The 15,685-nt window shown below is 40.7% G+C and overlaps 3 protein-coding genes across 6 annotated transcripts in view; 2 read left to right on the forward strand and 1 right to left on the reverse strand.

Annotated features, from left to right (window-relative positions):
• The window catches only part of LOC123960218 (protein FAM240B), an 11,201-nt gene extending 2,331 nt beyond the window's left edge, over nucleotides 1–8,870 (reverse strand). The window contains exons 1-2 of the mRNA XM_046034864.1: nucleotides 8,815–8,870; nucleotides 7,095–7,216 (exon numbers count right to left, since the gene is read on the reverse strand). Coding sequence (XP_045890820.1) covers nucleotides 7,095–7,216 — 122 coding nt within the window. The 5' untranslated portion in view covers nucleotides 8,815–8,870. The remainder of the gene's footprint in view (nucleotides 1–7,094; nucleotides 7,217–8,814) is intronic.
• LOC123960356 (scavenger receptor cysteine-rich type 1 protein M130-like) overlaps nucleotides 1–15,685 on the forward strand; it is a 549,618-nt gene that overhangs the window by 108,509 nt on the left and 425,424 nt on the right. The gene's annotated exons all lie outside the window — the stretch shown is intronic.
• Nucleotides 1–15,685, forward strand: part of lrrc2 (leucine rich repeat containing 2) — a 33,879-nt gene that overhangs the window by 2,571 nt on the left and 15,623 nt on the right. The window lies entirely within an intron of this gene.

Consider the following 15,685-nt stretch of genomic DNA (forward strand, 5'->3'; position numbering starts at 1 on the left):
GTGTGTGTGTGTGTGTGTGTGTGTGTGTGTGTGTGTGTGTGTGTGTGTGTGTGTGTGTGTGTGTGTGTGTGTGTGTGTGAGTGTGTGAGTGTGTTTGTGTGTTTGTGTGTGAGTGTGTTTGTGTTTGTGTGAGTGTGTGTGTGAGTGTGTGTGTGTGGGTCCATGCAAGAGATGCAAACGTGTGTGACTGTGAAAGAGACAGCAACACAAAGAAAGTACAGACATACTGTACGTGAGTAAATGCAAGTGTGTTTGTGCATGTCTGTCAAGGTGCGTGTGTGTGTGTGTGTGTGTGTGTGTGTGTGTGTGTGTGTAACCTAACCCTCACTATCAGCTGTCCAAAAAGTCTCTTTGTCACCTTCCTGTCGAGGTTTCTGGATTATTCCATTTGTTCTTTCAGCTGCTGACAATCCCCCTGACCTCAGCAGGCGGACACAAACACAGATACCCAGACAGAAAGGTGGACAGGTAGATAGCATAGTATAATAATCCTCAGTGCGGGCTCAGCTACTTTGAGAATTCGTTTGTCTTCCCGTCCATCAAAGCCCTAAATGGCGAGTCAGCCAGAGGCCAACCCTGCAACGTTTTTTTACACACGTACATTGCATGATAACTATGTTGATGAGGCTGCTTACTCGTACTGCACATACTCAGTACGCCACCCAGCTTCTGGTACAGGCCATGGTTGTGTGGTGAAACCCTTACAAATGGTTCAGAAAGCAGCAGCACGTTTTGATCAGCCCAAAAGGACCCATGTCCCTCCATTACTCAGTGACCTCCACTGGCTCCTGCTGCATACAGAGTGACTACTGGGTCTGCACTATCGACTTAAATTTCATAATACAAGCTTAAGGCCACTACACTCCTCCAACGAACGCCGCCTGGCTCTGCCATTGCTCAGAAATCCATGACATCAGGTTTTTTCAACAGAGTCACTTCAAGAGAAGAGCAAATATAGAAAATCTTCCAATTTAATAACAAAGATAAACAAAACTCTTCAAACTTTGGCAGAAAATTGTTTGTTCAAGTTGGACCCCATCACTCAGAACAAGCAGCTGATTCCTCTAAACATTAAAAAGTATTTAAACTAAGCTTTACTAAAACAATAGGCTGAGACTGAGCTCATGGTTCAGCTTTTAGAACCTCTGGATCATTTTTAAAACGCAGTTTAAATGTGTCCACGCGAGGGTATCTGGGTTGCTTTGGTCGCTGTCCACACTGAAACACCTGGCTAACCTTTACTGCCACAAGCTGGTTGTCCACTCTGGAGACAATGTTGGAGAGAAAAGGTATTTCTTAGTGAGGACGGAGGGATGAAACTGAGAGAAATGGAGCCCAGGTGAGCTGGATCACCTGACGGCCTTCCTCTGTAAGCCAATCGTCTCCTGAGCCAACACATTGCACGCTTGGTCAAGATGCCTTGGTGTCGCTTTTAACGCCCTGGGTACCCTTTAGCGTTGTTTTTGCACGAGAAGAGCTCCGTGGTCATGTTAACAATAAATATGCAACGTCCAGGAAGTCCTTTAAAATAAAACTAGTGGTTGATGTTGTGAAATGTCAGAATGTAGTTAGGTTTAGGAAAAGATCGTGGATAGGGTTAAAAAACGTACATAAATGCATAAGTAACTTACTGAGCTTGAAAAATCTATGTAACTTCACACATAACAAGCAATGTTGACTTTTAGTTTCATATGGGGAACAAACACCTGGTTACCACTAAAGCCCAGTTTCTGGCCAACTCCTCCACCGCAACCACCTCCTTATTCTGATTTCTGTTATTTATATCCAACAGCAGCTGTTAGCAAATTACGCTAAGGGGCCGTGAAGACTTGGGAGTGAGAACGGGTTGCATGAGCTTTACCAAGACATCCCGCCAGGCACAGTATTTTCATGATCAATTAATATGCAGATTTCTTCTCGATTAAGTGATTGTTTTGTCCATAAAGAAACAAGTAAAACCTGTTGTTATAACCTCCCACAGCCCAAAGAGATGTATTCAAATACCTTGTTTCATTCAAAACTATCTCAAACCCCAAAATATTCAGCATATTATCATATATGACAGAAAATCCTCACATTGGAGAAGCTAGAATCAGAAAAATTTGACATTTCTATACCAATTTATTCTCTGTTGTTCGACCAATCCTTGAATACACCACTTGTTGTAGCTCACACTTAAACTGATCTGCATTGAGGGTAGAAATATGTTTAGTCCCAGCTAATAAAGTAGGATGGAAACTTTGCTTCAACATGTTAAGAATTTAATGTAATGTCATCTTTCCGTGCACTCCGACTGACAAAGTCATACTGTTATTATTTAGAATATCTTCTAATTTCGGCCTCGTGTATCCGTGCTTCCTATCTGCTGTCAGCCGGCCACCGTCAGTCATCACTCTGTGATTATCACCTCGACTATCTGTCACACAGTTTTCCAGCCTCCCGCCGGGTCACACATAACGTTCACAATTAGCGGAGACTAGAGCCGGGGTTAGAGGCAACGGGGGGGGCTAGATAGTTATGGAGTTGGGAGGTACATGGTAACAGATAGCTGGAGGATTAGGCGATACATGGTATTGATAGGTGGGGGATTAGGGGTACAGGGTAATGGATAGCTGGGGGATTAGGTGTGATGGGCTGAAGAGGTGGTGCGAGGTTAAGGGGGATAGAGGAGTAGAACACTGGAGTTAGGAGGGATCGGGCTAATACTTGGCTAAGAGGTGACGGTTTAATAGGATATTTACCATACGCCTGAAAATCCCATTATAATGTAATGAAGGTCTGACAGAAGAAGAATCTGCATGCTGACAGCTTCCCCAACAACGTGTTTGGCACAACGGAGGAGGTTCATGAGAAATGGTATACATTTTATATGAACCATATTAAAAAGTTTGTTATGGCCTTTGACATTGTTTGTATTAGGTCATGTTCTAATCCTTGTGGTCCAGACTATCGCCTATTCAAACAGAGCTGTGCAGCAACGCCAGACTGGTTCCTCATCACCAGCTGGACCATCACATCCAGATCACCTCCAATCAGACCGCTCGTTCCTTCTCTCGCCATCCTTCCACCAACCCAGAGGCTTTTTAGTAGAAAATGCCAACATTATGCTTGTTTTTAGCAGGTTTGATGTACCATGTTCACCATTTTACTTTAGCTTGTTGGCATGCTAACATTAGCCAACTGGCATTAAACACAGTGCACATCCAAGGCTGATGGGAATCTCATTAGTTCTGCAGGTATTTGGTCATAAACCAAAGTGTTGGACACATTAACATGTTGACATGATGATGATGCTAAATGAAAAGTCAGAGGATCACCAAAGTTCATGTTTCCCTTCAGTTGATCCTGAAGGGAAACATGAAGATCTGAACCACATTTTTTCATCCAACAGCTGCTGGGATAGCATGGCTAAAAACATTCCTCCATTATTGTGCCAGCATTGTCCTTTAAAGTTTCTCAAACTTTAAAATGATTAAACTACTTCAGAGCCTCATTGGTTAATCAGAAGTGAGACTTGAACTTAGTCCGGCAATAAAAAGCTGCATCTATAAATAAGTTAATTCATACTTCAGAGCTCTCCCTCCATCCATCATTTTATTACAGCACATGAAGACAGGCAGCCCACCTCCAATACAGAAGGACCAAATAAAATACTGTGGCCAAGAAAGCATCAAAGCTGTGATTGTTGATAACTAACTATAATTTATATGTCAAGATGTTCTGGGTGCTTCTGAGGTTGGTTTCATCACAATCCATCCAACTGTTTTCGAGATGTTTCAGTCTGAACCGAAGTGGTGGACAGACAGACTTTGCCATCCATCGAGTTTTTAGCTTTGCTAAGAAATAAACAGTACATATAGATATACATATACTAACCCTTTGTGCTCTATTTGTGACTGTCAGTGATGTTGGATCAATATCAAATATCTATGGAAGAACAAGGTTTCACACACTACGTCACGTCACGCTATGGTTGTATCAAAAGGTAAAGGAAGTTTGGGAGAGAAGTGTAATTGTTAAAGGATCAGACTAAGTAGGTCTGACAAACCAAATACAAGGTTTGTCATAGTTAGATATCAAACAATCAAAAGACTGACTGTAATGTAGCTGCCTTTTCCTATTTTGCCAATATGTTGGCAACAGTTGAAACATCTCCTGAGTATTATATGTGTAATTATAAAACTCCGGAGTATTGATGGTCAGTTTACAGGGCGAGGTGAGTTCAGGTTAAAGTCTGGCTGATGTTTCCGCCCGTTAGTGATCATCATTACTGAGACCTTTAACGACCAGTCTGTCTGCGAGGGTCGAGTGTGTGTTTGTCCTGGTATATCTTACAGCTCACTGAGAGACGAGAGGCTGTTTGTAATGAGAGGATCTGTTTTTAGATGTGTCTATTTGTCAGACAGTCTTATGTCTACCACAACTGAAACCACATTCATTCTGGGTTTGCCCAGAATAGGGTGTCTTTCTGGGTGGCCTGTGAGGTAAGCTTGTAGGTGTGCACCTGCTAGAAGGCCTATAGGCGGGAATATGTGCAAAACAAACCAATTTATGTGGCAAAAAGATGTGATGCATTGTACAAATGGGGATAACGGCACAAACCGTAAGACGATCACTCCTGCAAGACGTGTAACAGTGTGTTGCACTCAGTTGTTCACATGAAAGGTGATAGAAGTAGGTGTGTGAAGAAGAAGTTCATAGAGAAGTTCAACCCTGCCTACCTTTTCACTTACGCACAGATGACCAATGAAAATGTGAAGTTAGGAATGATTGATTGATTGTCAGGATTCAGAAAACCGAAATGTCGGGAGGGTGTGGATGAAGGCATTTTCAGAAGTTGTTCAACAACTTTTGGCAAGCACATCTGATATACTGTGTATATTAGCGGTCTTATGGGGGCTCCTAGGGCCACTGTCATGCTGGCAGTGGAGTTTGGGGAGGTGACGGAAGATCGGGTTGGCCTTTAAAGGTTTGGCCACACTGCCAGACGACTCAGAAAGGGGCCTTGCCAGGGCTGCGCTCAGCAGGGAAAGAGAACTGCTGACCTTGATTGGGAATATTGTTGGGTGGTTGAAGGGACATTTTAAGGAACTCTTGAACCCGCAGATACCCCCTCTGTGGATGTGTCAGAGTTGGAGGACTCAGGAGAAGCATAATGCCACTGGCATTCATTTGAATGGGACCGCTCATGCAATGTTGCAGGGGTGCTAACGCATTGGGCTTTTGGCAAAAAACACAGGGTAATCTCAATACATTCAAATCTCAGATCAAGGAGGGTAAGGATTCTGAAGGGGGCAGGGAAGTATGTTTCCTATACTTTAGTAAGACATATGTCATTTTTTGCATATTGCAAAAAATATGGGGTACATTTCTACAAGCCATCCAATCCTTGTATAACTGGAGGGAGAGCTTTATCCAAATCCCTGGCATGACTGATACGGACAAAGCTTCATGTTGTGCTTTTGCATCCAGGAGACAGTGTCTGAACTGGTAACCTCAAGATTACATATCTGCTTCTTTGCAGATGATGATGTTCTGTTTGCTTCCAAAAGGGGAAAGGGGGTTTTATGTAGCATTGTGAGTACTTTTACTTTTTACTCATTTGCTGATAATACTTACATACATAGATTTTCAATACAGGACTTTTACTTCAGCTGTGACTCAATTCAGGTACTGCCTTTAGTACATGCAGTACACTGTGTACACAATGTATTTACTTGCTTAGTGCGGGTAGTGTTGTCTCAAATCAAACACTGCTGTTGTGCACTAACCAGAAATGACTATGGCAAGATTGTGCAATTCCCCCAGCACAGAGGCCGCCTGCAGAGCTCCAAAATAACCTCCAGGCTTAATCACCAAAAAGAAAATGCTCAGAATCGGGTTTACTGCCAAGTTTTAACTTAAAAGGAATTTTCTTCGGTGCATAAATAATAATTATATAAAATAAAAGCAACAGAAAGCAAATATTGTAACCACAACTGTACACTCACAGAGTATTATCTGATATAATAATAATAATTTATAAAGTAACGAAAGTCCCCCTTTTCTACTTCTTTTTTTTTTTTTTTAAGTTTCACAAGCCAGAATTTTCTGTACATCACGAGCCAGATGTCTCTTAATTTAAATTACTCATAATGTAATGGCAGAATAATAGCGGTATGAACATTAAAACTATCCTACAGCTGTGGTTTCTTCTGCCGTTGTTGATGGAGTCAGCTACTGCATTGGCTGCAGTGGAGGAGCACAGGGCTCTGTGAGCGTGATTGACAGGCCGGCAGTTGCAGAGCTTCTCAACTCCAAAAACATCTGAGCACATTTTCGATTCACCATCAATTTTCGTAAAACTGCCAATATTCGACATCTGCACATTTGATTTCTCGCCTCAGAACTTCTCAGAGGTACATTTAGTGATGACATAATCTATGAAAGTTGTAAAAAAATGTCCTGTTGTCGGCCTCTCTCTCTTCTGCTTTTTGCTTATCCTATGTTGTAGGTCCTGCCCCCTTTTGCTACGTTGCTAAAATGGCGGCTGTTAAGGGTGAGAAGTGTCCACCGTTCCACACTCAACTTTTTGGCCGTTATGAGTGCACCATCCATGTACTCTGCTGTATTTCTCAGTGTGAACACACTTGTACCCTCAAAGTAGTAACTGTGAAAGGGTGCGAATTGAGACCCAGCATCAGTAGCAACAGCATTATGGAGTATTTTCACAATGTGGTTCTGCTACTTTTACTTAAGTAAAGTCTCTGAATACCGCATATATTTGTGCATAGAAATAGAACAACCTTTTCTTAATATTTTGGGTAATTTTCTCGCTTGTTTCCCGTTTTCATGGGAACCACCAACTTCCTGTGAATAGTCTGAAAGTCTGAACCATTCAAAAAATGCTTTCACATTACAAAAGTTTGATCTGGGCCCAAACTACCTCTTTTTGTCGGACCAAATTTTGGCTTTTTGGTCCTGGCCACGTGCAATTTTGGTTTGGATCAAACTGAAAAGTCCGAAAGTCCGGACCGAAAAAGGCAGGTGTGAAAGGGCCCTAACACAGTCGGAGGTTGGTTTGCTGCTGTGTACATGTGTGTGTTCTTGCCTACTTGTTCAGTGCGCTCTTGTTCATCCTCTGCTCCTCGCTCTCGGCATACTGACAGTCATTGTTAATCTTCTTCTCCCAGAAATTCTTAATATGCATTCGGTCGTGGATCAGAGCCAGGTTCATCTGTAACAACACAATACTGATAATACTCATTCTGCTCCTAATGATACTTTGATTAAGGAGGAACTTAACACCAAGCTGAAGGTCTTTTATCCACTGCCCTCTTAAAGGTTTAAAGTATTTGGATGTCACAGTGAACTGACCCTGGTAAGGCCTTCAGTCTCTGGAAGTCAAAAACAACCAGCGGTGGCAGAAGTACTCTGATCTTTTACTTAAGTAAAAACACACAAGTATTACCAGCAAATTGTACTCAAGTATTAAAAGTAAAAGTCCTAAAAAGTAAAAGTGTTTTTTGTTGGCATTTTACTCCTGATTTACTGTCTAAGCAGCATCTAAATGTTGTCAAGGTGAAGCCAATTCTAACAACTACAATAATTGGTGATTGATGATATTTTCATAGCTGATTATCAAGGTAAACAACAAAAGCCGTTACAATGATTTAAAGCAACTACACTGTTGGGTAGTTTCATGTCTAATAGAACACATTTAATAAACTATTTGACGTATGAATATTGATCTGAAAAGGACCAACTGTCAGATAAATGTAGTGGATTAAAAAGTGTAAAGTAAAGAACCTCAAATCTGTACGTAAGCATAGTACTTCAGGAAAGTTATTTTCCACCACTAGAAACAAGACGACTCTCAGCAGGTATTAAGTTGCAGTTTACTGCAGCTTAAAGCAAAATTCATCGACAGCAATAAAGCTTTGCTATAATAAGATAATGGTAATACTACTGTAGTACTAACAATAATATCAGACAAGACAAATATCCTCTGCTTAAATAAAAGTATAAATAAATCATAATGAAAATACTCCACTGCAAGTAAAACTACTGCAAAGTTTTACCTAAATAAAAGTGCAGATGTATTAAGGCTCAAAGAAAAAGTACTAATTCTTTTCACAGTTTATACTGCATATAAGAGTACTTCCTGGTGCTGGTGGAGGTTGAGCTCATTTAAAGTATCAAAAAATAAATCAAAACATACAAGAATCCATTATATTTTATAAACTGAACAAAGTAGTGGCGTAAACGGTCAAAGATTTTCCTCTTCTATTGCAGAGCAGAGGTGGGAGACGTACTCAGACCTTTTAATTAAGTAAGTAAGTATTAAGTACTAATACCACAGTGTAGAAATACTCTGGTACAATTAAAAATTTTACTTGAGTAAAAGTACAAAAGCATCAGCGTCTTTATCTGTAATAATACATCATAATTTGTTGATTATATTTTGTATTAATTAGAATCTACAAAGTAATTATTACTTAATTATTAATTAAGTAAAATGTACAATATATCTCTCTGAGATGTGGTGAAGTAGAAGTAGCAAAAACTTAAGTACAGTACTTGAGTAAATGTACTTTCCACCACTGGTAAACAGATGTAATGATTTCTGATTAATACCTTTAATTAGTCTAATACTTTAAAGCTGTTAAAAACACATAAGATATTAAAGTTTGCTTAAAAGAAACGAGTAACTACATCAGAAATAAATAAATCTCTTTACTTCACTACTGAAAATCATTTCTGACATTAAACACTGAAAGTTAAAAACAACAAAATATTTTAGTTTCACTGATTAAAACCAGAATAAACACAAACCTTCGCTCAGAGCTTCGGCTCAGTGGCCGCCAGCTTCACAGGTTGGATGAAGTGTGTCAGATCCCGACCCAGCAGAAATAAATGTTTTACATGTAACCTCCCCCCTCCCTCTCTCTCCCTATGTTCTGTCTGATGCTCTCTCGCCCATCTCTCTCCCACCCAGTGAACTTACTGTACTGGGATTTGACTTTAACAGGAGCGTGAGAGACATGGACGAACAGAGAGAGAGAGAGCGAAGGAGTGATGGAGACAGAATGAAGGAGGCACAGAGGATGGAGGGAGAGCCCGGAGGTGTGAATGAACTTATTTATAGATGCAGTTTTTTTATTGCCGGTTTTATAGTCTCATTTCTGATTTGTCAGTGAAGTAGTTTCTTGATTTTATCCCTCAGGATAAACTGTTGTAGAGAGCCTAAGCCCCTCATGCAGCTACAAAGGAAAAGATCATGGTTTGGCTTAAAATCAAACAGGAACCTCCGGATCTGAAAAGTGAAGCCAATGCTGAGGAGCTTTAAACCTGCATCCTCTCCAGCAGCCAGCAGGGGGCGACTCCAGCGGCTGCAGAAAGAAGTGTGATTGTATAGAAGTCTCTGAGAAAATGTTTCCACTTCTCAGCTGATTTATTCCCTCAGTAAACACTTTCCTGATGAGTTTATGGTCTTAAATTATGGTCCCATTTCAAGGAAAATAGACAGAAAGCAGGGGAGGCTTTAGGGCGGGGCAACAAGCTGATTGACTAGCCTCTACCATGGCGACATTTTAATCAGGATGGAGGCGACTCGTATCGGCTGCTCTGAGTACATTTAACCAGCGCCGCTGGAAAAGTTAACTTTCGATCAATCAAAGATCTCCGCGAATGCTTTTTCCTTTATTGGTGAGTTGCAAACCTCGTCCAAAAACGACAGTCGCAGTAATCTGTTTTTTATTCCACACATTGTTCTTCCTTGCAAAATCTTCTGCCTACATTACCCACAATGCAGCAGTTCTGTCAGAGATTGGGATGTGTTATGCTAGTAGCGGCAAGAAGCTTTCTTTCCTCTTCAAACTTGTAGTCCTCAGCCGACGCCGACTCAAGTGACATCACTTGAGGACGTTTATCAGACTTCACACAGCTCCATCTGAAACACTAACGCCTTTGGAGTACTGTAAAACAAATATGCAGTCGAACTCACCCTCACCTGGAAACTGGCCAGGTTTAAGAAGTCAGAGGCCCCTGGGGACAATGTTTTGTGGGGCCTTCCCCCGCCGACCCATACACGTGCGCACAATCAAGGTTTTGTTGAAAACACCTTTAGCTCATCCAGGACCGATTTATCGGCCGGCCGAGATTATTAAAAGAAACGGAAAGACAGATCTTTCAATCATGCCATGAGTGTTGCATGGTTTCACCAGAAGGCTCCCCTGTTGATGAAAGCGCCTAATTTCACATGGTCATCATTAGGAGATGATGGAAACGTAGATGTTTGGTTTTTTTTCCTGTGAGCTTTGTTGACGTCGATGTGAAGTGAGACACAACATGGACGACAAAATTAGAAATGTGAATATCTGCGTTTCCATGATGAGTGCTGAAAACGCCAACTGCTGATGAAGATCATGTGATGGGATTGAAGAAAGCTCCAGAACACAAGCGAGGTGGTGAATGAGTGATCAGATGTCAATCATCTCCATCACACACACACACAGTCAGCGCTCCGTCTGCTCCGGACAGCTGTCACATTCTGGATCATTAAAAATAAATAACACACACTCTCTCGCTTATGTGTGTGTGTGTTGGAACATTTACTCAACACTGTACACAAAAACCGACCCGGGCAAATGATCTGTGTTTACAATGATGTCATGCACAATTTACAACTGCTGATGTGTGTGTGTGTGTGTGTGCGCGGCAGACATATATATCCTGTGGACCATGAAGGCACGCTGTGTGTGTAGAAACAGAAAGTGATCTGATTTTACAATCATGTCATGAACTTCATGACACATTTTACGAGAGAGCGAGTGTGTGTGTGTGTGTGTGTGTGTGTGCGTGCGCGTCCAGTTGGGTGATAACACATGTTTGACATTTCAACCCTCTTGGGGTGTGATATGATGCTGCCCCGAGGTGTTAAACACACACACACACACACACTTGTTCCTCTATCCCTGTGGAGACATCTCATTGACATAAGGCATTCCCAACCCTGACCATCACAGCGACACGCAGACTCTGCACCGTTTCCTTAAGCCTTAAGCCTGATTGATACTCCTACATTGAGCAGATGTGGGAATAAGACACTCATGTCCAAGTCTAACCTTCAAGTTACTGTGATGAAAATAAAGCCCAAGCCGTTTATGTTGAAACATTTTAATAGAGGCGTTAATTCAACTGTCTGATTATTTCGGAAGATGTAGTGAGTGTTTCTGTTCTAACTGTATTGAACTGTTTTCGTCCAAAATATGCTGTTTTATGTGTAAAATAAATAGCTCCTGGGGCGCCATCTTGGCATTGCACAATCCCTCTGAGCTGTTAGGTTTCTTGCCAGAGACTGAAGGAGAGGAGAAGTGTTGCTGTGGAACAGACGGTTTTATGGTCATATAAAATACCAAATGATTCGTCTGCTCAGGAGCCCACGGATAGTTTGCGGTTCTCGCTAACGAGCCTGGCTTTAACCCTACCACAAATTTGTAAGACATGCATTATTAAACAGGCTACGCCACCTGGGGAAATTCACCCCAAGAAATATAATTCTGCCACTGATACATGAAGGCGCAGAGGTTCGTCCTACCCGGAGAAGGGAGGGTCAGAGACGTTGTTCTATTCACAACGCAGTTCCTTTTATTTTAACATTTCCTTTTTTAAAAGGCTTTTCACAACATGCATACAGTTTGAAACATCCAGACAGAACTGCGACACAAAACAAGTTAATAGACAGAAAACAACTGTTAAGTCAAACAAAATCAATTAGTTTAACAAAAAACAAACTTAATTTAACTCCAGAGCAAACAGGTACTTGCAGAAACAAACTTTGTTTTCAGAGGAAAGAAAACAATATAAACAAAACGGAATATTTACAATATTTACACTAAGTGACAAACACAGTCTCTTAAACGACAGAGCTAACAGAGACACCCAATCACACTTTCGTATAAGCTTACTTTCAAACAGAACTTTTATCATGTACATAAAAAGGGTTTTCTAGCATGTAAACAAAGAGGAAAGGCAGCTTCTCCTCCACTGGGCAGGCAAGAGACTGGACTGTCACTTCAGGGAGGCTCCATGCCCTACAAACACAGTTACCAAACGCCCTGTTAGCACTCTAAACACAACTGATTCACCCAGTCTACACGACAAATGGACGTCCCCGATGCTCTGAAAGGAAGGTCCAACCCTGCAGGAAGGCCGCACTGGCAAGCAACCGCTCGTCCACATGGGGAGGGAAAGGTCCACGCTGACAGACAGGGAGCCTCGGACCACAAGCAACCCGAATTAACAGCTTGCAGCAGGATTATCAGTGACCACACGAGCGCGTTTACTTTTAACATTAAAGCGGCTGCGCACATCGCAGCGCACAGTGATGTGGGTTGCTTGGTGTCGGCAGCAGCAAGAGGAAGAGGAAGGGGGCCATGCCACCATTTATACCTTCCTGCTTCCTCCATCTGCTGATGTGTCAATTAACACAGCCGTGGTGCTCTAACCCCATGCTGCCACAGGAAGCTTTATGTTATTGTGAACGTGGCTGTTTGGCCAGAAATAGTGTGTTGAAGAAAACACCCAATAAAAGCGAACATGTAAACATGTTTATCTGCCTGAGCTCATCAAACCGTGAACATGGTGGAGCGTATTTCCGATATTTCCCTCAGGAGCTGGTGGAGACCAAAACACAGAGCCAACAGAGAGAGAATATTATTATCATTACTCATACATTAATGCATAAGTGATAATAATCTAATGATTTAATATAAAATAGTAAAGTATATATTTGGAATATAATAGCCTACATTTATAAAGTCACATTTTTCTGATTATACCTACATAGATTTCCTTAAATGACATTTTCAACACAGGACTTGAAACACGAAAGAGTAATTTTACAGTTCCAGTTTGTACTTTTACTTCAGTAAAGGATCAGAATACTTCCTCCACTGCTGACACGTTTTATAACATGTGATTATAATAGATTTATTTTTCCAAGTGGGTCTATTCTTCAGTTTGAACACCAGGGAAATGACTTTGATGTTAATAATGGATCACTGTTCCACTTCCTGTGTCTACTTCTGTTGTTTCACAGAGAGAAAAACATTATTTGTGGTTTAAATAAATTTTCACAATAAGACCAGAATCTGCTTTATTGCTTTATTATTAATATAATAATTTACTGAGCTGAAAAATCTGTTTCCAAATTTACTGTCACAGAGTCTCTACATGTTGTCTGTGTAGCAGCGCCCTCATGTGGAGGAGCATCAGAACTACAGCAGGCTGCTGCTGACCTTTGACCTTTGAGTCTGAACAGAGACTAAGTTTATGTACAAGTACAATTTTGAGGTAACTCTACTTTACTAAAGTATTTTCTATTCATGCCACGTCCTACTTTTACCCCATCTCAGAGGGAGATGTTGTACTTTTTACTTCACTGCATTTATCTGACAGCTTCAGTTACTTTACAAAGTCAGATCTTTACACACAAAACACATGCAGAGTTTATAAAATATGTTTTGTTATAAATTAAACTCCCCAACATTTTTACACAAGTACAGCTGACAGGATTAGTCAGTTGACAGAAAATTAATTGGCAACTTTTTTGACAGTTTACGACATTTTTCTTGTAAAAACATTTCATTAATTTCCTTTAAATTATTGAAATTATTTGTAATAATTTGGACATTTGTACTGTTAGTTCGACAAACAAAGTGTTGTGAAGGTGTCACTTTGGGCCCTGGGTTACAACATTTCTCACTATTTTCAAAATTTTTGAAAATCAATTAATAAAGAATGTAGAAAATAATCATCAGCTGCAGTCTGATACTAAACAGGTAAAAATGGCAACAGCTCAACAACAGCAGTAAAATCCTGCTTTACGTTAATTCAGGAGGAATAATAATAATCTAATACATGATAGTACAACAGTCCTGATTATATTTACATACTTCTACTTTAGTAACTTTTTTTTTTAAATTCTGTTTGTCACATCTACTTTGAGTCGAGTAGAAATTTTAATTCTTCTACTATTAGATGAGTTATACTTAGCAAGGGTGTCTGCACTTTAACTCAAGTACAGGATTTGTGAACTTTGTCCATCGATGTCTTCCAACAAAGTCTCTGTTAAAACAGAAACTGAAGCTGTGAATCATTGATTGAAAGTGATTTGCCACGCAGAGACCTCACACTGAGCAGGGCCTGAGATACTTTTGGTTTACAGGGAATGTGATGCAGATTTGTAGGATTAGAGGATTTTACTTTGACCCAGTTCTTTGTCTGAACACTGGAGCTATTGAATTTGAGATTTTCTCCCGGGTAGTAGGCGGTCCTGACCACAAGGGAGAGCTAGTGTGGTTTGTGGGAGAGGTTTGCTGATGTAAACTGGAGAGGAGTACTTTTCTGTACACATACATTTACATAACTTTTAAATTGAGGAAGAAAAACAAACACAGAATCACTATGGAAGCTACAGGTGATTCTGACAGGAAAGGTCCAAGATAAACCCCGACCCAAAACAAAGAAAACATCCAACTATCACACGGACATTAACCAAAAGTCCACTAACAGAAGGAGAGCAATAATCTTTGAAGAACAGCCAGGTGACAAAAACTAAATCCAAACTCCACAGAAGGCAAACGTAGAACGTCACTGTGTGTGTGTGCAAGTATTTAAAGGAGGTGACCAAACATGTTGTACATGTCTTTACATTGTGTGGACTGTAAATGTCACGCAGATGGATATTTATAGATGAAGCATCACTCACAGCTGTTTGGGTAGTTTTTGTACTTGTAAAAAAAAAAAAAGAAGAATTTCCACATAACCTTTGTAACATTAAACCTAAAACAAAAATAAAATCCTAGTTGCCTTTTTGAAATAGTGTCTGAACTGTTGCGTGGTTTGTCCACTGATGCCATTACCCAACCATTTCATCATCCGTACATTTAGGAAAACACTGAGAAGCTCAGAAACCTCAGAGGAATGGAAACAAATATTCTGTTCTCCAGTAGTGGGGTAAAACATGTCAAATCTGTCCTGACGGTGCTGCTAAATCTAAAGGGTTTATTCTGCGTATGGTGGCCTTTTTGGACATTCTTTTAACCCAGAACCTTAGATTTAGAGTTAGGGGTTAACATCTAGTTAAATAGAAAATAAAAACAGGCAGGTCTCAACCCAAAGGGGACTCTAACCCTTTAACATCTAGGGACTCTAACCTTAAGGGGACTCTAACCTTAAGTGGACTCTAAACTTAAGGGGACTCTAACCCTTTAACATCTAGGGACTCTAACCTTAAGGGGACTCTAACCTTAAGTGGACTCTAACCTTAAGGGGACTCTAAACTTAAGGGGACTCTAACCCTTTAACATCTAGGGACTCTAACCTTAAGGGGACTCTAACCCTTTAACATCTAGGGACTCTAACCTTAAGGGGACTCTAACCCTTTAACATCTAGGGACTCTAACCTTAAGGGGACTCTAACCTTAAGGGGACTCTAACCTTAAGGGGACTCTAACCTTAAGGGGACTCTAACCTTAAGGGGACTCTAACCTTAAGGGGACTCTAACCTTAAGGGGACTCTAACCCTTTAACATCTAGGGACTCTAACCTTAAGGGGACTCTAACCCTTTAACATCTAGGGACTCTAACCTTAAGGGGACTCTAACCCTTTAACATCTAGGGACTCTAACCTTAAGGGGAC

Source organism: Micropterus dolomieu, linkage group LG21 (genome assembly GCF_021292245.1).
Source record: "Micropterus dolomieu isolate WLL.071019.BEF.003 ecotype Adirondacks linkage group LG21, ASM2129224v1, whole genome shotgun sequence".
NCBI lineage: Eukaryota > Metazoa > Chordata > Actinopteri > Centrarchiformes > Centrarchidae > Micropterus > Micropterus dolomieu.